The sequence below is a fragment of the Aedes aegypti genome, chromosome 1 (assembly GCF_002204515.2).
Source record: "Aedes aegypti strain LVP_AGWG chromosome 1, AaegL5.0 Primary Assembly, whole genome shotgun sequence".
Classification (NCBI taxonomy): domain Eukaryota; kingdom Metazoa; phylum Arthropoda; class Insecta; order Diptera; family Culicidae; genus Aedes; species Aedes aegypti.
This window is the reverse complement of record NC_035107.1, coordinates 299,901,206-299,928,734: the sequence shown is the minus strand read 5'-3', so window position 1 is coordinate 299,928,734 and position 27,529 is coordinate 299,901,206. Positions and strand designations below refer to the sequence as shown.

General features: G+C 35.1%; 1 protein-coding gene across 3 annotated transcripts in view; it reads left to right on the top strand.

Moving 5' to 3' along the window:
- Positions 1 to 27,529, top strand: part of LOC5568352 (cadherin-89D) — a 182,896-nt gene that overhangs the window by 121,566 nt on the left and 33,801 nt on the right. For all 3 annotated transcript variants that reach the window (XM_021838249.1, XM_021838248.1, XM_021838250.1), the window contains exon 2: positions 19,149 to 19,462. In XM_021838249.1, coding sequence (XP_021693941.1) covers positions 19,149 to 19,462 — 314 coding nt within the window. The remainder of the gene's footprint in view (positions 1 to 19,148; positions 19,463 to 27,529) is intronic.

Here is a 27,529-nt window from a genome sequence, read left to right as displayed (position 1 = left end):
AAAGTTCTGTTACTAAATGGGCAACTTCTAATCAGATTTTAATGTAGGTGATAAATTTTTCCTTAAAATTTACGATTTTACCATGAAAATCGTTAAAATAATGAAGCATGACTTGTCCTTAAATCCGGACACCTGAAGTAGATGGTGTCTTTAAATCCGGACACTATTGAATCGAAATGCGGACAATTGGTAAAACTTGAACTATTTGCACGAAATTCACGAAAATTGTATCAAATTCAAATTCCACATCATATATCATACAATATAAAGCAGTTTTGAGACCCACAGTGCTTCAAATAGACGACAAATGAGTATTGTTTGTATTTTAATTACCTGCGATGCACTTCCTTTTGGTTCTATGGTAGTAATGATAGATTCACACAGTTTTTCCGTAAAAATCACTTTGTTTTCACTCATAATGCCTTCTGTAGCTGTTTAACAAGTTTTCCTTTATTACCACTAATTTTACATCCGTTAATTTTGATTCAACTAAGGTTTCCAATGCAATGTCCGGATTCAAAACATTTGGCCATAATTCCGGACACCCTCTTATCACACCTCTTAGTACACATTTTCACCATATTCCACGGGGACATCAAACCCCGAATCGTAAAACTATCGTTTTGAGTCCACCCGTAACGCGGGTAGATCACCTTTTCGTGGTGCGTTATGGGGTAAAGATCTACCAATGAACCCTAGTCCTGACTGCTTCAAACGAAGAGAACAGGATGCTATAGTAATCAAAGGAACACTATTAGTCCTTGTTACATTTTAAACCTTGTTAAAAGTGACAAGTCTCGGTTTTCCAGTAGCCGAGAATGACCTTGAGACAAGGATAAAAATGAGTCGAAATCAACAAGTTGTTTTCTAATATTTTATTTATTGTTCTCTAGTTTGAAGAAGTAAGGACTAAGATTCTGATGCATGGACAATATCGGTGTCACTTCCCGACTTTATCAAGGGATCCGATTTTGACTGATAAAGGGGCGCGCCTGCGGAGAGTGTACCCACCACACCCTTCGAAGGGTTTAAAAAGCGGAACCTTTCAATTAAAATCCTTTCCTGTGATCAAGTTAGGAATGACAACTGTAAAAAAACGAATACTTTATCACTTCTCGATAGTGATAAAGTAACACGACATGCACTATACAAAGGACACGGGATATACTACAATAGATCAAATATTGGTCGCAGTGGTTTATGTTCCGAACGGAAAAAAAAAATCGTTTTGAGTCTATTTCCGTTTAAATCACTCCACTAACAATACAAATGAAACACATTATCACAAGAAAATCACTCGACCTGCGTTTGTCAACACTTCTATCGAATGAAAAAATAAAATGACGTCCAGACGGAGCGGCATATTTATTTTGCATGTTTATTGATTATTTGGCAATGATAACTAGATTACAACTATCAGAAAAATGATCAGAAATATCTTAAATACTTAATATGGTTAAAAACAGGCAGAATTATATTTAATTTTACGTTTAATTAATGAATATTATCAGAGTGTCCGGATATTGGTACCGTCCGGATTTTGATTCATCACGGTAGGGGTATTCACTTAAAGTTGCGTAAACTGAGATATTAGTGGAGAAATATTTCATATGAAATATTCCTATTCTGTGTTTCGGGGATGGAAAGTGAGAAACAACAATCTAGTTACCTACCCAACCACGACATAAAAATTAACAAGGCAGGCTCTTCACTGATGTAAATATCAAGTTTGATTGTAAACATCTGACGTCACTCCTATCGTACCATATACCTTCCGGACCACTAGATCATTTTTTTCGCAAATTTGTTCGAGGTGGATAGGAATGACGTCGTCAAGTAGCTGTCAGATTTCGGAATATATCACCTTCTTAAATATAGTACACCGTGCTACCCAACAAAACTGTCAGGCTACTCAAAAGTTAATTTGTAAACATTCACAGTTTTTTATTCGATTTGCGTTAGTCAAGACTTCAGTTTAGTCGATGACCTCGTGGTTGCTTTCTTCTCGGTTCCCGGAATCTATGCCATATCGTCGCCAATGATCAACAATTTGTTCAATTATCTTGCTCATATTATTTAAAACATGGTATGATGTGTCTGTTGTAAGATTAATTTGGGCATTTTGATTGAGACCGTATCTGGATCTTGGTAGGATAGTTTTTCACGATAATAAAAGTAATCCCAGGAGAAATTTGGTAGATACAATTTTTCTATCTGTTTTGTAATGGATCATGTGATTTTTACGTTTAAATTGGACTAGACGCCAGTAGCGTAGCTACGGGGGTGCGGTCCGCACCGGGCTCCAAATTCATAGGGGCCCCCAAATTGTGGTAAGATTTACCTTTCATATTATGATATTGATTTTTAGAAAACTAACACGTAAACAAGCAGATAAAGATTCAGTTTGAAGCTGACCTTGATCGGCAATGTGTCGGGGGCCCATAATCAATGTTGTAAGTGATTAGAGTAGCCTAAATACCTCGAAATTCATTCTCGATAAGTCGGTTTAATTTTGTAATTTAGACGGATCTACCTAAATATACGGGGCCCATAATTGTATCCGGAACTGATTTGAAGATATGTTACAGACTATATTCTTAAACTAGCCGATTAGCATTTCAATTATAGTTGAAAAAATAAATCAGTTATCATCTTCGGGGCATGGTTTGTACCAGTGAATCAAATTGTCACTCAAAAAGAGACGCAAAACAAACAACAAAGCAAGCTCGCTCACATCCGTTTATCCCAACTGTTGGGTTGGGATACAATCAAAAGCAAAATTGTCATGCCAATTACAGGGCACAACATTGTTGCAACCTTTTCAACTCGCGATCAATCAAATATTGTATAAACATAACCACATGTATTTTATGGATGCTGTTCGATAATATGTCAAAGTTTATCACCACAGAGAAAGTTCTCGAAAATTGCAATGCGAAGCCGAAAAAAATTGCTGCGTACGTGATGATCGATCATTGTCATATTCTATTCAAGTGGTGATAAACTGATGTTGCGGAAATAAATTGTTACAGCAAGAATAGGAGATAGGAGATGACAATATTTTTGTTGCTGCGTGTTGGGTGACTATTGATTCACTGGTTTGTACACATTCAAGACTGGTAGTAGATCTCATTTTAGAAGTCTAGTCTCTATTTTAAACGATAGGTCTTGAAAGTCTCTATTTCAGGAAAAAAATTCTTTAAAGTCACTTTTTTCTTTATTCTGCTTACAGTGAATTTTGCTTCAAAAAGTGCCAGGTGGTTCTTCAGGAATTTCTTTTTAGATTTCTCGAGGTAAAAGTTAAGGAATTCTTCTAGTGATTAATAAAAAGATCTTTTCAGGTATTTTTCTGGGATCTCCTTCATAAATTTCTCTATTGATTCCACCGCCAAGTCTCTAAAAACAAATTCTGGCGTTGTTTCAGTAGATGGTTAGAGTATATTTTTCATAATTTGCTCCAGGAAATCCATGAGCACTAAAACACTTTTCTTCACTATTTTAAGTTCCCCAGTTGTAGCTATAGAAGATCTTCCAAAGTTTCCTACAGTAGTTATCCTAAGAAAAAAAAAATCATTCTACAGTCCTTAAAGAAATTTATGTGGAGATTTCTCCAGGAATATCTACGAGAATTCCTATGCCAGTTACTCCAGCCATCCTTTCAGGAATTTTATTTATTCCTTCAAGCATTCATCAACATTTCCTTTATTCTTAAATTCCTCCTGAGATTATCTGAGGATATATAATTAATACTTTTCCAGGAATTCCTCTTCAAATTTGACCTGGGATTCATCATGAAGCTCCTTCAGAAATTTCTCCAAAGATTTCTCTCACATTTCTTGCAAAATTGCGTCTGCAGTTCTTCCAAACAATATCTCGCATATTTTTTTCAAGCAAAATCTCCATGGCTTCTTCAAAAGTCCATCTGAGGTTCCACACTACGGCTTATACTTTAGTAAATATTCTAGTAATTTCAATCATCTGAGCAATTCACTCACGAAATTCTTCGAGGCTTCCTCAAGAGTTCAAAAATTTTTTCAGAGAACTTTGTGGGATTTCATCAAGGGTTACTTTCAAACTAAATCGAGTTTCATCAGATGTTACTTTGAGATTTCCTTCTGAAATATCTCCCGGATTTTTTAAAAATTTCATCAATAAGGCTGATACAAATATTAATTTTCTTTTATGTCCGAGACCACTTGGAAGGTACGAGGGGGGGGATAAAAATAAATAAGGAACAAAAAAATAAAAATGAAAAAAAAAGTTATTTTTTCGAATTTTTATTTTTAACGATACTTGTTAAACTTTTTTCAATCGTCATCTGGATCATTATTTTACCTGTTTTTTATTTTAAAAATTTAAAAAACCTAACTGATGTCAAAAAAATTATGAATCTTTTTTTTTCTCCCCTTTAAAATTTTCGGATTTTTGAAGGGGGGGGGGTGACATAAAAGAAAATTAATATTTGTATCAGCCTAATTTCCGAAAAATAAATCCTTGATCTTTTTTTGAAGTTTTGCCTGGAAAATGAGTGGAGAAATTCTTCGAAGATATCTTATGCAAATTTATCTTTCATTTTTAGCATAATTCCCGAAGGAATCTTAAAAACAATCACTGCAGTAATTCCTGATGGAATTCTATGCTTGAAATCTGATGGATATTTTTGAAGGAAATGCTAGAAAATCCCTTGAGAATATAAAAGTTTAAATCCCGAAGATATTGTAAATGAGAATCTTGATGGAAGTTTTAAGAAAATGATGGTAAAATCATTGGATACATTTCTTACACACTTATGATTTTCTTGAAAAATGTCTAAAAGAATCTTTGAAGGGATTTATGATGGAATCTCTGAGGTAACTTCTGTGGTTACTTTTAAAAAAATCTACGTTGAATTTTTGAAGATCTAAACGAGGGAGTCCGTGAAAATCACAAAAATCACAAAGAGATATATGGAGTTCATTTGGTAATTTATTTTAAGCAAACCTTGAGCAAACTTATCGTTCTTAAAGACATTTCTTTCATCAAGAGTTTCAAAATCTATCATCAAATTGAGTAAATGCCCAAACTTCCTTAGAATACCTAATGAAAGCTGTAATGAATCATTGATTTCCAGCGCTACTTCGCCAGATAATATTTCCACTTCCATGTCAAGTGGCTGGAAGTCCTCTCGATAATTTTCAGTAAACTAATGTGTATTTGAACAAGAATTAAGATAAGAAGAACTGTAGGCAGAGTGTGTACTACTGGTACATGACGCTGGAGGTCAGCCCATCTTCGGTTAACACAAATCGTGACAACTTCCTAGACTTCAACTGTTCCTCTGTAGTGTTTGATTTGTCCATGAAGCAAGATATCCATGGTATACCAGATCACTTTCGTTCAAAGTTTATCCCTCCCATGTTTGCAAGTAAATTCGGGCATGTCAGCGAGAACCGACAATTCTTCACTGATGGGTCAAAAATGGATGACATCACTGGTTTCGGTGTTTACAACGTTTCTCATAGCGCCTCCTTCATGCTTCAAAAGCCATGTTCTGTATATGTTGCTGAGCTAGCAGCTATACATTACACCTTAGAGTACATCAGTTCTCTCCCACCCGAGTACTTCTTCATTTTTTCCGACAGCTTAAGTTCTCTAGAGGCTGTTCGGTCGGTGAAGCACTCAGCGTACTTCCTGAATAGAATACGCCAGGCATTGAGTGCTTTGTCAATTCTCTCTTACACTATTACACTTACACTATTACACTTACACTTGGGTCCCTTCCCATTGCTCCATTCCAGGCAATGAGAAAGCGGACTCTCTGGCTAAGATAAGCGCTAAAGAAGGCGATGTTTACGAGCGTCAAATCACATTCGATGAATTTTTTGCCTTGGCCCGTCGGGAGACCTTGATCAGCTGGCAACAGGAGAGACGGAGAAATGGGTAGATGGCTGCATTCTATATTTCCACAGGTATCGAAAAAACCATGGTTTAAGGGGTTGGGCATGAGCCGTGACTTCATTCGTGTCATGTGTCGGCTTAAGTCGAATCACTATTCGTTAAGCGCGCATACCCACCGTATTGGGCTCTCTGAAAGCAATCTCTGTGTTTGCGGCGTAGCTTACCAGGATATCGAACATGTGTGGGGATGCGGTGAGCATCGTGGCATCAGATCTGAGCTGACTGAAACTCTTCGGATCCGAGGAAAACAGCAGAAACCTGTCAGGGAAGTGTTGGCGGGCCTTGATTTAGAATGTATGAATTTTATCTATCTGTTTTTGAAGCGTTTCAATATCCGAGTTTGAATGTCGTTCGTTCCCTGTATCTCTTTTCCCCCTTCAAATTGTCCTCTTCTCGTCGTGTCTCCCATAAACCGTTTTTGTTTAGATTCGTTACAGATCTGGACATCCTGTCCCTTCAAGCTCCATCAGTATAGTAGTTTAAGTAACTTAAGAAATCAAATTTAATTTTAAAATGTAAATAATGTAATAAAAAAGAAAACGATTTTGGCTCTGTTATGCCATACGGCGAACGAGCCTGCCAAATAAATGAAAAAAAAAGAACTGTAGGCTCATTAATTGACATTTTTGCCATTAAACTACTAGAACAATACATCAACATAAGTTCCATCACTTTAGTTATAATTCTACAAAAGCTATTTGTTCAATGTTTATTTCAACAGTCGGTTTCACATTAGCGTCTTACATTTAGACGGCGTTCATCTTTATTTTGAGGGCCCCTGAATCGAATTCCGCACCGGGCCCCAAAAACCCTAGCTACGCCACTGCTAGACGCGTCGTCAATCGCATAATTAACATTCCTTCGATTGTTTTTTCAAAGCTCCTTTATTCAATGGTCAATTCTACTCGTATGATTGTTTTCCAGTTGTGTCGGAGCTTTTTAATGCAGAATAATTATTTCAAATCGAGATTATTCATAACTTTTTCATTGAACTCGTTTTTGAAAACGATATAATGTTAGTTTATAAATAACAATCTTGATGAAAGTTGTTATAGCGACCGACGCATTCTTGGATTGATCGACCGTCAAATCTCATCACATTGAAATATTTCCTACACAGTTTATACAAATTTGTGAAATATTTAAGATACAACATACGATATACGGGAGAATTTTCGCCGATAAGTGAATACCCCTAATATTTACTATGGTTCTAGAAACCCGATATCGAGTTATGAAGGGTAAGCAGTATCTGTAATGTTAATGCCCATCTGTGTAGGGCAGATGCGTTTTCCGGGGGACAGCTGGTTTCCAAAAGTTGAAAGAAATGCTAGAATTGGGAGGATCTTGAGAAGATTTCTTGGACAAACTTTTCGAGGAAGTTTTAGCATTATTCCTGAAAGGATACCAAAAGAATGTGCTATGTGTTATTGAAGAGATTAGTGAAGGACTTACAGGGAGAGTCCTGGAGAGTTTCCGGTGGTTCAAGGAATCTCTGGAAGAATTTATGGAACAATCTGGTCAGGATAACCTAGAGAGTTGCTTTTGAACATGTTAAAATGAGCATTTTAAGCGTGTTTTATCTTGTGATCCACATGTGATAGAAAGTTCGAGCCTTCCGAATATCCTTGATCTGCTGAATATTTTCGCTAGACACCGCACCAGCATAGATCATCAGCATCTCTCTACAATCTTTTGAAGACTCTTCCGAAAATTGCTCTGAGATTTTTTGTTGGAAGTTGGATTTTTCAAGGTTTTTTTTTTTGAAAATGCTCCAAGGATTCTTCGGGAAACTCTCTTGGAATTCTTCCAAAAATTCATATGTATGTAATTCTTTTGATTTTTTTTCTGGAATTCTTTCGAAAATTCTTCTGGGATTGTTCGGTAGGGGAAAAGCACCAACTTTCCATCCATTTGTACGATTTTAACCTACTTTTTATAAATGAGTGCTTATCCCTGATTCTTCGAGAATTGCACAAAAATCCCTGTAAGATTCTCCCAAAAATGATAGAGTGTTTTCCCTCTGGAATTCTTCGAAAAATCACTACGGAATTCTTCTGGAAATATCTCTGACATTACTACAAGAATACTTTTTTAATTATTACGGAAATCCCTCTAGGTTTTTTTAAGATTACATCTGGAGTGCTCCGAAAACACCCCTGGAAATTTTCCGAAAATGTCTGTTGGTTCAATACGGAAATACTTCTAAGATGTTTTTAGAAATCCAACCAGAGCTTCTCTATTATTCTTTTTATATCCTGCAAATAAAAATAAAATAATATGTTAATCTGTCCACAGTTCGGGAAGTCTCTCTTCTGCGCCTACGGCAGCCAGTATTTATAGCTCACAAATTCCTTAGGTACGAACAAGTAAAAGGTACCAGATTCATAAGGAATAATCACTTGAGATAGGTAGACATGACAATTCTGTCCTGGATTATTTCAAAAAACCTATTTGAAGATTCTCTTAGATACCTTACTAGGTTTTATTTTTGTAAATTTCTCTGGGATTCTTCCGGAAATTCCTCTAGGATTTTTTTAGAAATCCCTCTAGTCCCTAGGATTTATCTGGAAATCCCTCTCGGATATCACTTTGGAACTCTTCTGGAAATCCCTTTTATTTCTTCCAATAATAGAAATCTCTCTGGGATTATTTCGAAATTTGTCTGGGATACTTTTGTACATCTTTCCAAAAAATCTCTCTAGAAATCTTCCTAAAATTTTTCTGGGATTCTTCCAAGAATAATGCTTAGATTCTGACTGACGGACATTATTCTAATGATTCTACAAGAAAACACCTGAGATTTCAGAAAACACTCTTGAGAATCTTCCAAAAAATTCCCTCGGATTTCTTCATGAATCATCCATGATTATTCCAGTAATTCTTCTGATTTTTTTCCGAAAGTCCCTCTTTCTCCCTTAATTTTTTTTTCTGGTATCCTTCCAGAAATTCATCCTCTATTCTCTCTAAAATTGTTATGGGATTCTTCCGGGAATACCTCTGGGCTTCATCAGGATTCAACCCATTAGGCATCCAATAACCTTTCTGTGATTCTTCCACAAATCCTTTGAGTTCTTTCGAAAATCCTTTTGGAATTCTTCCGGAAATTAATTTGGGATAGTTCCGGAAATCCTTCTGTAGGTCTGACTGATACTCTTTTGAAAATTTTGCGGAGGCTCTTACAGATTTTTTTGGATTCTTTTGGAATTCGTTTTTGGCTTTTGCAGAAATCTCTCTGACTTTCTTCTACAATCAATATGAAAACCTTCAAATATCTTCTGCAATTCATTCAGGATCTCACGGTAACTATACTGCTTCGCGTTGAAAAATGGGTTAACCAACGTGCGAAGTTTGATTTTTAACCATCTTCGCAGCGTCGCAACTCGATTCTCAATAGTGCGCATAATGCACACGGTGAAGGGCATAGATGCGCACTATAGCGAAGCGACTCGCGAAGCGGCGAAGTTTGTCAAAAATCGAACTTCGCACGTTGGTTAACCGATTTTTAGTCGCGAAGCAGTATATCTCAATGAGATTCTTCAGAATTCTCTTCTTCTACTTGAATTCTACCATGAATGATGCTTCCACACTCCTCACAGAAAATTTGCAGAATCATTCCCGGGAGCTACAAGAATCCTGCCTGGAAGCTTGCAGAATCCCTCTTTGATGCTTCCAAAGTTCTTCCTGTTCCCAAAAATGTTCCCAGTTTTTTTTCGCAGCTGGTTCCAGAATCTTTCCGAGATGCTTCCAGAATCCTCCAGTGGTATTTGTGGATTTATTTTACGAGGGTTTTTGTTCGGGAATCCCTCCGCATTTTTCTTGAAGAAATTCTTTTGGGAATTATATCGTCAATCACTCTGCCATTTCTTCGGGAAGCCATTTCTGAAAACCCCTCCACGATTGTCCCAGAAATGTAAGATAGATTTCTGAAAGAATTCCAAAGAGATTTCTAGTAGAATTTCATAAGGATTCCAAAAAGAAGCCTAGTAAGATTTTGGGAAAAGTTCAAGTGAGATGTTTGTAAGTATCGCATTGGATATCCCAGAGGGATTTTCAGAAGCATTTTTGAAGGAATACCGGAACTATCCAATTGGTATGTCTGGAAGAATCTCATTCCAGAAACAGGGTTGGAAATTTCCTCGACTTCCCAGGGCATAGAGTATCTTCGTACCTGCCACACGATATACACATGCAAAAATGGTCATTGGCATAGAAAGCTCTCAGTTAATAACTGTGGAAGTGCTCATAAGAACACTAAGCTGAGAAGCAGGCTCTGTCCCAGTGGGGACATAATGCCAGAAAGAAGAAGAAAAAATCTCCGAATGAGTTCCGTAAGAATCCTAATGAGGTTTCCAGAAAATTTCCAAAGGAATTTCGGAACGATTGTAGATTATCGAAAGAATTCATTCGAAAGGAACTTCCAAAAATCTTTTAGAGATTCTTCCGGAAATTGCTCAAATTTTTTTGTAAGAATCCATTCTAGATTTCGTTGGGATTCTTTCGGGAATATTCCAGAGATTGTTTGTGGGAATTCTCTTGAAATTCTTCTGAAAATAAATCTGCGATTCTTTTAAAAATGATTCTTGAATTCTTTCTAAAACTCTCCTTGGGTTGTTCGGGAATTCTTCTGAAACTGTACAGAAATCCCTCTGGAATTCTTGAACTCCCTTAAGCATTCTTCCGAAATTCCCTAAGAAACACTTTGCGATCTTCCGTTAATATAGCTGAGATTGCTATTAGAATACTTCTTAAATTCTTACGGAAATCCATCTAAGAGTACTTCTGGGATTTTTCGCAAAAGCCCTTGGGAATATTCTGAAAATATCTGTGGGAATAATTCGAAAATACTGAGATATTTTTTAAAAATCCGCGTAGGACTCCTATGATATTTTTGAAGAATCCTGCTGAGCTTATTAAAGAAATCGTTTTGAAGATTCTCTTGAAATCTTACTTAAGTATTCCTGTAAGTTTCCCCGAGATTTTTCCGGAAATCCCTCTAGGATGCTTTCCAAAATCACTTTGAATTCCGATTTTCCAAGAATGGAAATATCTTCAAGAATGGAATTCTTTCGAAATTTATTTTGGGATGTTTGCAGAAATCAATCTGAAAATTTTCTGTGCAAGCCGCATTGTAATTCGTTCAGACATCCCGCTGTACTCTTCATTGGTTCTTCGGGAAATCTCAACAAGTTTTTTTTAGAAAAACTAGGTACCTGGATTCTTCCATAAAGGACGCGTTCACAATTTTTCCCGGATGCTTCGAGAATCTTTACAGGAAGCTTGCAAAATTGTTTCCGGGAGCTTCCATAGTTCCCCTTGAATGCATCCAACAGTCTTTCTAAATGCTTCCTGATTGCTTCCTAGACGCTTCCAGAAGCTTCCCCAGATGCTTTCTGAATCTTTCAGGGATGTTGATGGAAATATTTATGTCTGGTATTGTCTGGGAATCCCTCTGAGGGGGGATTATTATGGATATTCATCTATCTCCTAAAAAAAATCCGGAAGGATCCAAGTGGGATTTCCGGAAGATTTCAAGAGGCTGGCAAAACCCCTATGAGAATCTCAGAGGAATTTGAGATAACTTTTTGGGTAGAATATCAGAAACATTTTCGGAACAATTACAGAAATGTTTCTTAAAGTAGCTCTGTGAAGATTTCGGACGATTCCCAGAAAGAATATTAGATATTTTTAAAGTATGGATGGAGATTTTAGAATGATTCCAGAGAGAATGACGAATGACCCTCAGAGGAGTTTTTAGAAGAATCCTAGAGGAAATTTTGGAAGGACCCCTGAGGGATTTCTGAAAGACAAGGAGGGATTTTCGGAAGTATACCATCAGGATTCCCAAAACAATCCCAGAGTGATTTTCATAATAATTCCAGCGGATTTCCAGAAAGAATCCCAGAGGAATCTTTGAAGAATCTTTGAGAGATATCCAGAAGAATTCCAAAGGGATTTTCAGAAGAATCCCACTCACACAAGTTTCCGGAAAAATCCTAAAAAGGGTTGTCGGAACAATTCTAGCTGAATTTCGCAAGAATCGGAGGTGTTCATGGAAGAATCCCAGAGGTGTTTCCGGAATAATGCGTGCAAATCACGATAAGGATTTTTTAATAAAACCTTACAAGAATCATGAAAGATAAATTGATTTGAAAAAATACTGGATAATCAATCGAGAGAATGTGTAATAGCTGTGGGAGGTATTCGATATGAATCGAGATTGTACAAAAATAATGAGATGCTAATCATTACCCATCTTCATCTCGGAAACATCGCTAAATATATGATAAAAAGATTATCTCCTGATGAGCATTCCGGAAGAATTGAAAAACTTCTATTCGACGGAAGTGTTTCTAGAAATTCCAGTGTGTCCATCCATCCACGAAATCCAACAACCCGGAAATTTCAAATGACTAGATGGAAAAATACGATTAATACCCGGGAAATTGTAAAACACACCGGGAAAATTCAATTTCATGTACTATGAACAAAACTCAACAATTTTGAGTGCAACTTCGAGCACAACTCGAACTTGTGACTTATTTTTTGCGAGCAGGTTGCGAACAGGTTCTAATATTTTTTGCAGAATTCTGTGAAAATCTTTGGTTTTATGGGAAAACATTTTTTTATTTTTTTTACATTTTGTACCGATTTATTCCTTGAACAATCTGAAGAAAAGACTTAAGAATTCCCGTCTTGATTCTTGATTAGATGTTTGATAGGTTTTTTTAATATTCATGGAAATTTTTTGATAAGAGTTTTGCAGTACCGTAAAATGGGGTGTTAAGGGATGAAAAAAAAATTCCACTTAAAATTCGAGCAACTACTAGTATGCCAATAATTGAACAAAATACAGTCCTACCATTCTCCCGGCGTGTATATCAAAAGCCAATTACAATGAAGACGATCCTTTGGCAGATTTCTGAAATAATCATAAAAATGTGTGATTTTTGACGAAAATGCAAAATGGGGTGTTAAGGAATTTGAGCTTTGTATATAAAACTATATTTTGCCAACAGCAAAAAATATTATTTTGGTCAACATCGTTGATGTGTCCCTTCAACTCTAAAGGTCTTGTTAAATCTAAAGATGATTTTATTTCAATATAATTCAAGTTGGAACTCCTGAAAATGCTAATCATTTTATTTTAACTGCTCATACCTATTGATTCTATTTTCAAGCAAGCTATCAGTGCATCGCACAATTGTCTTGAAAAGATTTTTATACTTATATGCAGTATTCGTATTCTAGAACAGTGCAGAGCAATCTTGTCAAAAGATGGATAATTTCAACAAGCTTTAAATGTGAATAGGGTTTGGACACTGCCTTTTGAATAAAGCACCATACCAAATAACGGATTTGCACCTAGTGGCATGATCGGGAAAAATCCTAACGAAAAGTTTCCAATACAGAGCGGAATCGCTCACACTATACCGCACACTATATATTTTCCAAAAAAAGCTCGGAAAAAACCTTATACTATAATTGTTTATCTAGGACCTAGGTAATACTTAAAAGAATTTGATAGAATATCGACCGTTTAGACTGATTTTGAGATTTATTGGCGTAATTTAGGTCAAACCTGTTTAGATGTGTTCGGGTGAAAGCTGTGTAAGTTTGTGCTCCGTTCAAATTAAAATTATGTGAGTTAAGTTATTATGTCCGAAATTTATTTGTAATTGCAGTGTAATGTTGTTAGCCGTTCAATCAATGTTTGTCCAAAGCCACTTGACCTAAAAACAAATCAATGATGTTAGTAGTATTAATCAATGTTTCGGACTTGACCAGACAAATAGTATATATTTTTGTAAATTGTAGTTTGCCCTGAAGATGAGCAAATAAATGCTCGAAACGTCGGCTTTAATCAAAACGATTGTTTATTAATGTAACCCGTGGACCGAAATTACGCCAATAAAACTCAAAACTTAAAAGAATTAATAGCTCCAAAACCATTTCAAATAAGATAATCATTCCTGTATGCAAACTTTTCTCCAATGTGATGGAAGAACTTATATAAATATTATTATAAAAAAAACATATTCACATTAATCAGTTTTTATTTAAATTTTAATACCAATTTTACCAAATTTTGAAATAAGTCATTTTTGGAGATATTTAGTGACTTATTAAATAGATCTTTTAACTTTACATTGTAGTTCAACTTCACGGAACAACTCAAAACTATATTGAAATATAATACGGCATAAATGTAATGAGTTTAGTTACTTAGAAAAGTTAGAATAGATAATTCCTTAACACCCCACTTATTTTCAAAACGAGACTTTTTTCATAAAAGTTTCTGAAAATTGAAACTCAGACATAATTTCATGAAGTTTTTGTCTGTACTATGATCTCAATTAAATTTCCTTATCTTCTACCTTACTCGAGATTTTTTCTCAAATATATTTCATGGTTTTGTAGATAAATGTATTTAGCCCATAAAATTCGAACAAAAATGTTTTGAAAGGTTTTCAAATTCTAGAAACCACAGTACTTCATATTAATAGACAGCTCCTATTACATAATGCAGTTCACAATCCTCTGAACAAATCGAGCATTTCAGATGACTTATAGATCGATTTTCGAGGTTTCTGTGATTTGTCGAACTTGATTGAGAAGTTCGATCCCTTAAAACCCCACGAGTCCTTAACACCCCATTTTACGGTAATCCTTACGGTAATCTAGGCGATAAGCAGCTTGGCTGGGAGTGTCGTTGCCATCAAGAATCATATTACCGGTCTTCTTGATACCGCAATAACGGCAACTACTGAAAATATGTACTCCACGCTAAAAACGGTGACATCCGATATATCTACTGACCTGCGCAACATAAACGACGAAATTAGCCATTTAAGTCAATTATCAATTGACACAGCGGCAAGTTGCGCGATGAATTCAAATCCAATGTTGGGGCTGGACATCCTCGATGAATTAAAGTCTTTGTCCGCAAATATATTGACAAACAAAAATACGTCGGCTCCACCATCAATAGAATATCCAAGTTTGGAAGCCGAATTGAATAATAAAATTGCTGAGGTATCAGGATGGCGACTAATTAGAAACAGAAAAGTTTGGAAAGCCGACTGGACGCAATATGACATGCGCCAAAGCTTTCACAAAAGGCAGCAAAAGGCGCCCCGGCAGTCCGTTGCAGTACCACCCCCGAACTGGACGACGGAAGGATCTTCAACTGGTGGATCTTGTGAAGCATGCGGTGCGTGCCGGCATTCGTGTTTTCTACGAAATTGACGGACCCCTCAGAGGCAGAAAATAATTCAATTCAACCCGGTGAAGCTAATCAGCACTTGGTAACAAATAATAATGACAATTCACCATATGGTTTAACAGATTTAAATAACGAACTACCAATAATTTCTTCTGAAACACAGCCAACTGAAATTTTAATCTATTGTCAGAACTTTAATCGCATGAAAAGTGCTTTAAAAATTAATGAAATTCATAAAAATATATTAAGTTCATCGTACTCAATCATATTGGGTACAGAAACAAGTTGGAATGATGATGTGAAAAGTGAAGAAATTTTTGGTAGCAATTACAACGTATTTCGCAATGATCGTGACTTACTTTTGACACAAAGAAGATCGGGCGGAGGAGTCGTAGTTGCAATATCATCAAATTTCAGTTCTGAAATCATTGCTTCACCTAAATTTAAAGAATTTGAGCATGTTTGGGTTAAATCAAATATTGGTAACGAAACTCATATTTTTGTATCAGTTTACTTTCCCCCAGATCAGACTTGTAAGTCAACATACGAGAGTTTTTTCCTGATAGCAGAAGAAATTATAACTCAACTTCCTCCCGAAAACAAGGTGCATATTTATGGCGATTTCAATCAACGTAATGCAGATTTCATTCCTGATTTCGAAAACGAGAGTATTCTACTCCCTGTTGTTGGCGATAATGAAACATTGCAATTTATTTTTGACAAAACTGCATCCTTAGGCCTTCATCAAATAAATCACGTAAAAAATAAACAAAACTGTTACCTAGATTTTTTTATTGACAAATATGCATGAAGATTTTTGTGTGAGTGAGTCAATTTCACCATTATGGAAAAACGAAGCGTTTCACACGGCAATAGAATATTCTATGTTTATGCATATTTATCATACTCCTCACGAATATGTGTATGAGAATATTTTCGATTATAGTAGAGCCAATTATACTAATATTAGACTTAAATTAGATAACGCAAATTGGCAATCTGTTTTGAGAAATCAAGATAATATTGAATGTGCAATAGAAATCTTTTACAATTTATTGTGGGAAACCATTAGGGAGGAAGTACCTGTTAAGAAGAGACGAAGGATTCACAACTCAAAAAATCCAATTTGGTTCAACAAGCAAATCATAAATTTGAAAAATCGAAAACGAAAAGCTCACAAAGTTTACAGAAGATATAAAAAACCAGACGATTTAGAAAAATATTTTGTTATTTGCGACCAACTCAATTTAGCCATTTCTACAGCACTTACCGAGTACAACATAAAAACTGAAAATGAAATAAAGTCATGTCCAAAGAATTTTTTCAATTACGTTAAAACTAAACTCAAATCGTGCAACTTTCCATCAACAATGACTTTGGGAGAAAAAGTAGGAAATAATTCTGAAGATATTTGCAATCTTTTCGCAAAATTTTTTCAAGAAAATTATTCAACATTTTCGGAAAACAATCGAGATTATTCTTACTTTTCACATTTTGCTGACTTTCCGAGTGATGTTGGCGTTAATTCTATAAATGTTCAAGACATTTTGTTTGGTCTTAAAAATTTGGACGCCACTAAAGGATCAGGGCCAGATGAAATTCCGCCCGTATTCATTAAAAACTTTGCAACTGAACTCACAACTCCATTATTTTGGTTATTCAATATGTCTCTTCAAACTGGTCAATTTCCAAAGGTATGGAAAAAATCATTCCTTATACCTATATATAAATCAGGTAAGAAATCGGACATTCGAAATTATCGCGGTATTGCTATTATGTCATGTATTCCAAAACTTTTCGAGTCAATTGTAAACAAAAATATGTTTGTCCAAATAAAAAATCGTATAACAAACGCTCAACACGGCTTTTTCAAAGGTCGTTCGACCACTACGAACCTTCTGGAATTTGTAAGTTACTCACTGAGTGCAATGGATAAAGGTTACCTCGTAGAAGCTCTTTACACTGACTTTAGTAAAGCATTTGATAAACTTGACATTCCAATGTTGACTTTCAAGCTTGAAAAACCGTCAGCAAATAGTAAAATTCAATGGGAAAAGATCAAATCCAATACATGTTACATCTGGAGTACCTCAAGGCTCACACTTAGGCCCTCTTCTTTTTATTTTATATGTTAATGACGTTTCTTATATTCTAAACAAACTGAGGGTCCTTATATATGCTGACGACATGAAGCTATTTTTAGAAATAAAGAATGATGATGATCATAATGTTTTTAAGAATGAGATACAGATTTTCTACACGTGGCGCTGCAAAAGTTTATTGGAATTGAATATAAAAAAATGTAACCTCATAAGTTACAGCAGAAAACGAACCACACCAAATATGTCTATTGTTTTAGGAAACGAACATGTAAAAAAAATGTGATAAAATAAGAGACTTAGGAGTTATCTTAGACTCAAAACTATCATTTGTAGATCACTATAATGCAATAATTCATAGAGCAGGAAATATGCTCAATTTCATAAAACGATTTGGCCAACACTTCCGTGATCCTTACACATTAAAAATACTTTATGTTGCATATGTAAGATCAATATTAGAATATTGTAGTATTGTTTGGTCACCTTACACAAAAAAAACATGAAGAACGTATAGAATCGATACAAAAGCAGTTTCTATTATACGCACTACGTAATTTAGGCTGGTCAGCACTTCCTCTACCATCATATGAATCACGATGCATGCTTATCAATATGAAATCACTGAAAGTGCGTCGTGATTATGCTATGGTTTCTTTTGTTAACGATATTGTTTCACAGCGCATTGATTCTGCTGATATACTTTCAAAACTGAATTTTTATACTCCAACTCGTCACTTGCGCAATCGTTACTTGTTCACAGTAGGTCATCATCGCACGAACTACGCTAAATTTAGTCTGTTGAATCAGATGATGACTATATATAATCAGCATTGTGAAATGATTGATGTTAACATGTCTCGAACAAAACTGAAAAAATAATTTTTTGATATACAAAACAATAGTAACTGAGGAATGTATTATGAATCGAGTATACTCAACAAATTTATAGTATATAAACAAATAGATATTAAGAACACAATGTAATTTAGAATGGTCCACAAAATGCTTGACGTCAAATAAATAAATAAATAAATAAATTGACCAGTTACTTGAAAGTTCTTACGATTAGTGAACTCGTGCACTGATCCATTGTGAATGAACCAAAGAACACCGTGCAGTGATTTGGTTCACTCTGGCTGAACAATTTCTTGGAAAATAACAATTATTTAATGCCTGTATGGTCAAACTGGGTTCATTCCTTTAAGATAAACAGATTACTAACATGCTTTAACATCAATGTTACTGTTAGTGTTGTTTTCGATCGTTGGTATATGTATCAAGCTATATCATCTCGATGCAATGTGAATGCTATTGGCATGGATACTATTACTTGAAGGAGTAAATATTCCAACTTCAAGTATGCCTTGAAATCGAGTTGTAGGTTTTTCCAAGCTCACTGTACCAATTAATCATCTTTTAAAATCAAATATCGCTTTAGCTCAAGGCCTCTTATGGTTTTGTTTCTGTTCCCTTTTTTCCGCTGGATAAGTAAAGCCGAGTCGGCTTATTGGGGAGTGATAAATGACTTCTGCTTAATTAATATTAATTTTTCTCCATCGCCCATTTATCCCGATGCGAAGATTGAGATGTTAGAATGCCGTTGTTTCGTTCCAGAATAAAAAAAACGCCATTTCATCCCGATTGAAAAAAACAACTTGGCCATCGCCGTTGACGTTTAGGTCATCAATAAAATTAACATAGACCGACAGTTAACTGAAATAATACCAACCGAATGGAATTTGTCTCAATCTCGGTAATTTATTCAATCTTCAATTCTCACAGCACTAATCGACCGGTTTTGAATTCCAGTAGCACAAATCACTTACCTATTTCAATACTTCATCCATTTCCCCCTTCTCTTCTCTCCCGCCCTCTCCAAACAGCATGCAAGCTCTACTCGAAGAGCAACCTTCGGACCAAATCGGACGGCGTGCAGTTCCTCCGGCTGAAGGAGGACTTTCCCGTCGGAGGGGAAATCGTGTCGCTGTACGCCTACCCGAGGAACTCGATTCTGATCGCCCGGACGGAGAACTCCAGCGATGGGGAGTACTTCCGGCTGAAGGAGGTCAACAGTACGGCGGTCAGCGTGATACTGAACCGAAGCCTGGACCAGCTGGTGGACAGCGACAACCCGCAGAGCATACTGAAGTTCAGCGTGTTCTGCAGCGGAACGACGATGGCCATGAAGCAGGACAATGTGAGTAGGGTGGAGGGAATTTAATGGTTCCGAAATGCGTAAGGATCTGTGCATCAATTGTCAATCAACACGCCACAACCAAGGAATTGCCCTCTCATATTTATGTTGCAACAATCTTATTCCGCTACAACGGTTCATTACAACTTGAACAGAATATGACAATGATCACTCACCGCGAGAACTTTTGTCGTGTTGGTAAACATCACTCCATTATTGAATAACAATAACATAATTTTGATGTTGTTTTCGATAGCTGATTAATCATGAGTTGAAAAAGTTGCAACAGTGTTGCCTCTGTGTTTGTCATGACAATTTTTCATGAGATTGTATCCCAATCCACAAAAGTTGGGACCAACGATTGTGAGCGCGCTTAGTTTTGTAATTTGTTTTGCGTCTGTTTTAATGACCATGTAATTCACTGATAACGATCAAACGTGTCAAATATGAAACTGATTTTTGGGTAGAATATTAGGCGGTGCCAACATGCAAACTGAACTCATTATTTGAATTCCGGTGAATCTTCAATATCAACCAGTAATATCCTCAGAGCAGGTCTGGGTTCATGGCAAAAATGTATCTGAAGCAATCCTTATATACATTTATCTGATGTGTCCTTAGAGTAATCTCTGCGTGAAATCGTAGATTTTTTTTTATTAAATTTATTTGGGAATTCGCAGAAAAAAATCTAGAGTAGTCGTTCAAAATGTTCCACAAAATATATAGAAAAAAAACCTTTGCATTAATATTTGGAATAACTTTTTGTAAGATAATAAAAGTCTCCCAATAATTCTTTGAATATCCTATTGAAATTGCTTTGTAGAGGTTATTCAATGCAGAGCTATTGAAATTAGTAGTCGCTTAACCATTTATCTAGTTGCCATCTAAACGAATAATACTGAATTGACGGATTCCACGCCAACTCGACAAAGGGATTGGCAGCACCCCTCCAGAATTCAATGAAACATTCTGGGTGTGAAGAGTATGTGAAACTTAGATACTTTATATACTTTGTTTTTTTTTTCAAAATCGATCTAGACTAACATTTGGAAAGGGTCAAAGTTTTTTTTATATTTTTTTTTTTTATAAATCCGTATAACTCGAAACGGTAAGATCTACAAAAAGTGTTGTATGGGGGATTGTCGTGAAATTTCCTGAAGTTTTAGAAAAACAGAAAAAATAAAAATAAAACATTATCTACACTGAAAAAACAATGATTCAAAATTATAAAATTGAATAAAAAACGGCTATTTCAGACTTTCATCGTTCTTAGGCAAAAAGTTTCGCAATTAAGTTTACTATCCAAGTTACCAGTCGTCCATACATTGCAAATTGGGAATATTTAAGGGAAACAAGTTTTTCTTACAACAAATTTTTCAAGCCCAAAATTTTTTGAATTCTTTTTTCAAAGATTTTGTTCTAAACCGTCAAATACAATCGTGTTTTCAAGTGATAAATGAGTTTAAATCAGAAAAAAGATTGTATTTTTTATTGAGAATAGTTAAAAAACGGAATTATACAGTGATTATGTTCTTTAAATGAAAGCAATCAATGGACTTCGCCTCTGCCTATGAGAAAATCAACTCCGTCTAACAATCCGACGGATTTTTATGGTTTGAAAGATATCACAACAGCATTGCAAACATTGAAAAGTCGCAACCTTATCCATACCCCATTTGATTCTCTTCTAGAAAAAGTTTTGCGAAAAAAAAACTTATTAAACGTACCTGCGTTACACGCCAGATGAATAAGAAGTAATGAATATGTTTGTATTGTTATCTACCTAAAATGTCCGTTAACGACCTGAGTTACTCAACAACCACCGCGTGAGTGTATAGAAAAATAGGTATTTAACTTACAATTGCCGTTCTACCTATGCAGATAACTATTTAAGCTTGATGTCGATAATAGCGGAATTTGGGGCAAGTGTGCCACCTTAAGCAAATTGTTCTCTAACTTTGTCTAAAGCTTATAGAATCCACCAATTTATCCTCATGATGTTAGTTTTACATCTTTTCATAACCACTGTGCCATTTGAAAAGAAAATAATTTCAAAAAGTATTAGTTTTGGAGCTTCTCAAATATCATCCAAAATAACCTATTTTTCGACATTATGGGGCAAGTGTGCCACCCATATGGGGCAAGACGGCCACCATATGAAAATCGTATATAATTCCACTTGTAATGAAATTTTCTTTATTTCCTATTAATAATAATTACAAAGCAGACGCTAATCGATAATTAAAACAAGAATTAAGTTTACCGTGATAAGGGGATGCTTTATAACAGGATTCAAAACATGCGTAACTCCCTATTACTCAATCCGAATAACTAAAATGGTTATTTTTGTCTCCATTCCATACAATATATGTATTACCCTTATATTACGGCGAATATGTACAATATTAGTCTAGATCAGCACTAAATAACGGTAAAATATTGATGTAGATATGTAAAACTGTACTTAATAAGCCGAAAAACGTATTGAATATTGAATATTCTGAGAAAAAATCACTTTAGGGGGCAAACATGTCAGTTATTCCCCTACTATACTTCAAAAATTACTACTGGTGCCTCATTTTGGTTTATTATTATGATTCTGTTGAAGATGTTTACATTTTTATAAATTTCACTCCAACAATTTTTGTTTACCAAATAGGTGGCACACTTGCCCCAATAGGTATACATTTCAACCAAACTGGATTTCGTTGGTAAAACTAAATACTTTTTTGATTAAATGCCACAATAACTTACACATTTGAATAGTTTCACGATGTACAGTACGTTAGAAAAATCTGTTAATAATTGACCTTTCACCATGCTATTTAGAAACAACAAAATCTTATTAAATTCCACTCAAATTTGGTTGTCTTAGCACAAGTCGCTGTAAATACGTGAAAAATAGAGGAATTTTCATCATATTTTGATCATTGTATTGTGAACTATAAGGGAACATATTGTTAAGCTCAAAAAGAAAATATATATTGTAGTTTTTATAAAAAGCAGGGGTGGCACACTTGCCCCTATGGCACACTTGCCCCAAAGTCTGCTACTCTTTTCATTTTATCTAAGTCATTTGTGAAAAGAAGTTAAGGATGGATCAACAAGATCTATCGCGCATTAAAATTTCGAAATGTTGCGCCGGTATAAACAATCCTAAGTGCAGGCGTAGCCAGTTACGAAACTTGTCACCAACAATGATCGAAAACATACGTGCTATGGGATATAGTCATCAGCTTGATGAAACGATGCATATTTGTGAGTCATGCCGCTTAGTGATCAGGCTCCACAGAAGAACTATTCGTCTGGGCAGTGAATCAAACTGATACATGTATCACCAAATTAAATTTCTGTTATATCTAATGAACAATATGTTAAAATGACAGAGGAATTGGTGGAATTGTTTGATAAGGTTAAAACTGTCCCTGGTACCCAAATATATCTTTGTTTTATGCCTATTAGTGATACACAAATTGCAGCCAAACGGTATACCAATTCAGAAGATGAACCAAATATATTCAATTTGTTCAGTAAAGCACAAATATAAAGTAAATATTCATGTGCAGATACTACGTTTTAGGATACATAGCAATACTAAAAATAATAATGCATGATAAAAAAAAAACCATGACTTTTTTCATAAGCATAAGGGTCAATTTCCAGACACCTGTTAAGATTGGCTTTGACCATATAAGAAATGAAATATTATTGTGATATCTTTCCAACCATAAAAAAAACCGAGACGGAGTTGATTTTCTCATAAACGGTTCGGTGCGAGATCAATTGTATTTAATTAAAAAAATACTGTATAATTCCGTATTATTTCTTTTAACTACTCCCAATAAAATAAATATTATCTATTTTGTGATTAAAATTCACTTGATTACTTGAAAATTTTGAAAAATACAAAATATGCAAAGTATCTTAGTTTCACATACTTTTGACATCCAGAAAGCTTGACGCTTTCCATCTTTTTTTTACAGATACATAATCTTTTTGGCCAGGCATAGCTCTACTTACTTCATCGTCTTCAAAATATTGAATTATTTTTTCTTTTGTCTCATCTGTTAATGAAGTACTCGACCTAGCATTTTTGGTTGCAAGACAGTTATTTTTGAATTGTTTTGCCTCTTTTGCTGTATTTCTATTGGTTTTAAACTCATCAATGGCGTCTTGAATAGACCACGAGCTTGGCAGCATCGACAAAATCAATAATTTTTCTTTCCTTGTCGTGGCTAGATTCGAGAACCTTTCCTTCATATTCATAATTACCTCATCGTAGTCTGTATTTTCCACATCCTCAGGTCCTAATTTGAAGAGGTTTCTTCGTACAGCTTCGTTGATTTCACGGTATTTTTTCGCGGGATAATTGACGTAACCCATCTTCGTCCATTTAATCGGAGTCACTTTTATTCCAGCTATCCCTTCGTTGAAGCGTTCGATGTTGACCTTCTGGATGCACTCAGCTTCTGATTGATTTGTTGAAACAGATGTCGCTGATGGTACCGTGGCAAGACTATCTGCACTTGATACTTCTGGTAACTCCTCAGTTGTTGTCGGTGCATCTAGTAATTCCTCAGTTGTTGTTGTTTTCGAACTTCCTGCAACCTGATCCACCGATGATGTACAGATTGCCCGTTTGTCAACGTTTAAACGGCAGGACGTACAAATGCGTAAATTTGTATTCAATGTAGACATTGGAGCATAACCAGCCGCTTTCAGTTTATCTATGGTGCTTTCGGTGAGATTTCGTAGCTCTTTCGAACACTTTTTTTCTGCAAACGGCCTGCAACAGTTGAGAAAGCGACTACTCATGTTGCTCGTTAGATTTTAATAAACAAAATCACTTTTAAGTTTTTACTGACTAGTTTGGTGTCGTTTGCTTGACTGAAGAAAAATTTTACAATTAAATCTTTTATAACCATAGTGATAGTATATTTTTAGCTTTTTCGTGAATATGTTCATGGTATGTACCTATCATGTTTTTGATGTTGTTGAAGTTACTCACTTTCTCCCAAATATGATTAACAAAGTCTATACCCAGGTGTAATCAGATTTTAACTTTGTGGAGAAAACCAGCGCCGAGAAAACCGACCTGCTTTACGTATACTAGATCACCTGGGTATAGACCCGCCTTGTTCTCTACGAGGTAAACTTTTTGCAGGTAAACTAGTCGTATACCTGTATAGAAAACTTTTTTTGTAGCTTTTGTCTTCAATATTAGATTTCTTATAGGTTTCTTTTATCAAAAGGTTTCAACACTATTGAGAGAATTTTTCTTCAGTTACGTACAATAAAAAATATGACACTATCAAGACTTTAGATCACAACACTGGATCGCGTCTAACTTTCTAATAGATGCTATAATAGTTATGAATAATTAAATAAAATATCATGAAAACAACTTGTTAACCTCATGTGGTACCCTTAACAAAAAATTCAGCAACAAACTGCGGTCCTAAAAAAAATTAACAATGAAAAAAAAAACAAAATTTCAAGTGTCAAATTTGTGAAATATTTGAAATGTCATAACTTTTTTGTTTATTGGCTTACCATCACCAAATTTTTATGGTAGATAGCTAATATAATGGACCTTTTCCCTCAAAAAAATACGTTGGTATTCCGATAGGGTTTTGAGATATTTGAGTTTTTGTGACAAAAATGATGTTTTTTAATGCAAAAAAAAAAAAAAAAATTTACTGTGTGTATTTTTTTTTTGGAATCTTTATTTAGTTGTCTAACTTTGTTTCTTTAGTTGTCTAACAATCGAACGAACCGTTTTTGCTGTGCAGCTTTTTGAATATTTTTGAACCATTTTCACATACACCCTTTTGAAAAGTTAGTCGTGACTCAACTTGAAGATTTGATATCGGAAAATGACGATTTAGATATAACTGAAAAACTGTGCGAAGCTTCAGATATTTTTGAAATGGTCGATCAGAATCGACTTGCATGCCTCCGTGGAATCCCTCTATTATCTATTTTGTGATTAAAATTCACTTGATCACTTGAAAATTTTGAAAAAAAAAAACAAAATATGCAAAGTATCTTAGTTTCACATACTTTTGACATCCAGAAAGTTTCATTTAAGGGTGCTGCCAATCGCGTGTCGAGTTGGCGTGAAATCCGTCAATTAATAATCTCACGTCCAAATTCTTGAATCATGGCCGCATGTATCAACCCTAAGTGGCGCCCCACGCTTCACAGAGGTGCAATTATCTAAAAAGCTGTCAAAAATCCATCGTTCGATAGGCAACGAGTTAGTCTTCTTGCATAGGTAGTATGACAAAAATATGTTTTTTTTTTTCACAGAAAGTTTACTTGAAGTTGTGACATTTTTCAAAAATTACACTGAAAAAAAAACATTATCGATTTTCTCTGTATTGGACCGATTGAAAATCAAAACCGTCACGGCATTAGAACTGTAATCTCATAGACTTTGTAGAGTACCGTCGATGGGGGGATAATGGGTCTAGGAGGTGAGATTGGGTCAAAACGGAAAAATATGTTTTGTGAAATATTTTAGCTAATAACGCTGATATTACTAAAATTAATAATTCATATGTTAGGGAACATATTATTACACATAATTCATAACAATATACATTTTTAGAAATACCGTGATGAATCAAAATCCGGACGGGACCAATATCCGGACACTCTAGTGAAATTCATTTATTTTAATGTTAAATATCTGTATTAACGAAACAATATCATTCCTACGATAAATTTTAACAAACATTGTCGATTGTAACGTGAAATAACATCAAGTTAGCCTTGTAAAATACTATCAAATACAAAAACAAAAATCAGTTTCAGTCAGACGCGTTCGTTTCGAAAATTTTCGGATACCTACCTGGAGAATTCTACGCACTAAACTATCGCAATTTAGCGATACATTAGGCATTTGTTACGTAATAATTGTTTGTGATACATGTTTTGCTGTGATTTGTTGAAGTTTTCTTCTCGCTACATTGAATAGTTTTGTGAAATTAATGAAGAATAACCTATTTCTCTAATAAAACAAGACTGTCCGGATACTGATTCGTGTGGTTTTGAACCCGGACACAGTACTCAAGCATAAAATTTAACAAGTTTTAACAACAGAAACAGCATGAAGAAATGTTTAAAAGTGATATTATTGTGATTCTGAAAATTGAAAACTACAAATAAGTGCAAATTATGGGTTATTAATGGGGTAACGATGCGATCATATTATCTATTGAAGTCTTCAAAAACAGTGTATAAAGCTGTTCCAGAAGCCTATAACAAATGAGCAGCAATACTTATCACAAATCCTTTAATTTATGTCTCGTAAAATCAAGGTAAGTTTCATTTTTTATGGTTTTATATAAAATACAGCTGTATTGATTGGAATTTCCGGATTTCGATGCATCGATGTCCGGATTTTGATTCAAGTGTCCGGGTTTGTGAACACGACATGGTGCAGAATTAATACATTTTTCACAATATTCTAATAAAATTCATCGTACATTTTGTATAAATTATCAAGTTCCACCCTAACAGTTATCGTTTCATATTTATTCATGAACGAATACTGACTACCCAATTGTCTACGGGCGTTTGAATATCTGTATCACCTTAGGCGTCCGGGTATTGATGCAGCACGGTAGTAGTTTTTGTATACAACATCAATAAACTTGCATGTTGAAACTAGATAAAATTTACAACATTAAATTTCTCCTGTACAAAGTATCACGCATGTACTCTAGCCTCTATCGTTGAATTAGTAGAATGTTTAAAGTCTTTTCATTACACATCACAGGTATTTTCCGGAATCTGTTTGATTTTCCCATAAAAAAATCATTTTTTTCTGTACGATGTCTAAAACATTGAAAATAGGGGTGAGATTGGGTCAAGCAAGAACGATAGTTAATGAAATTCCATGTCCACTTTTTTGACATTATACGGTGCCGGATGTTCTCTTTTTTCATTGAGATGTGTTTATTTTTTCTAAATACAGCATCTCTGAAACATCAAACAAGTCTACTTGAGTATTCCGTGCATTGAATAACAATACAACGCATTTTGATAACTTCTCAAACCAGC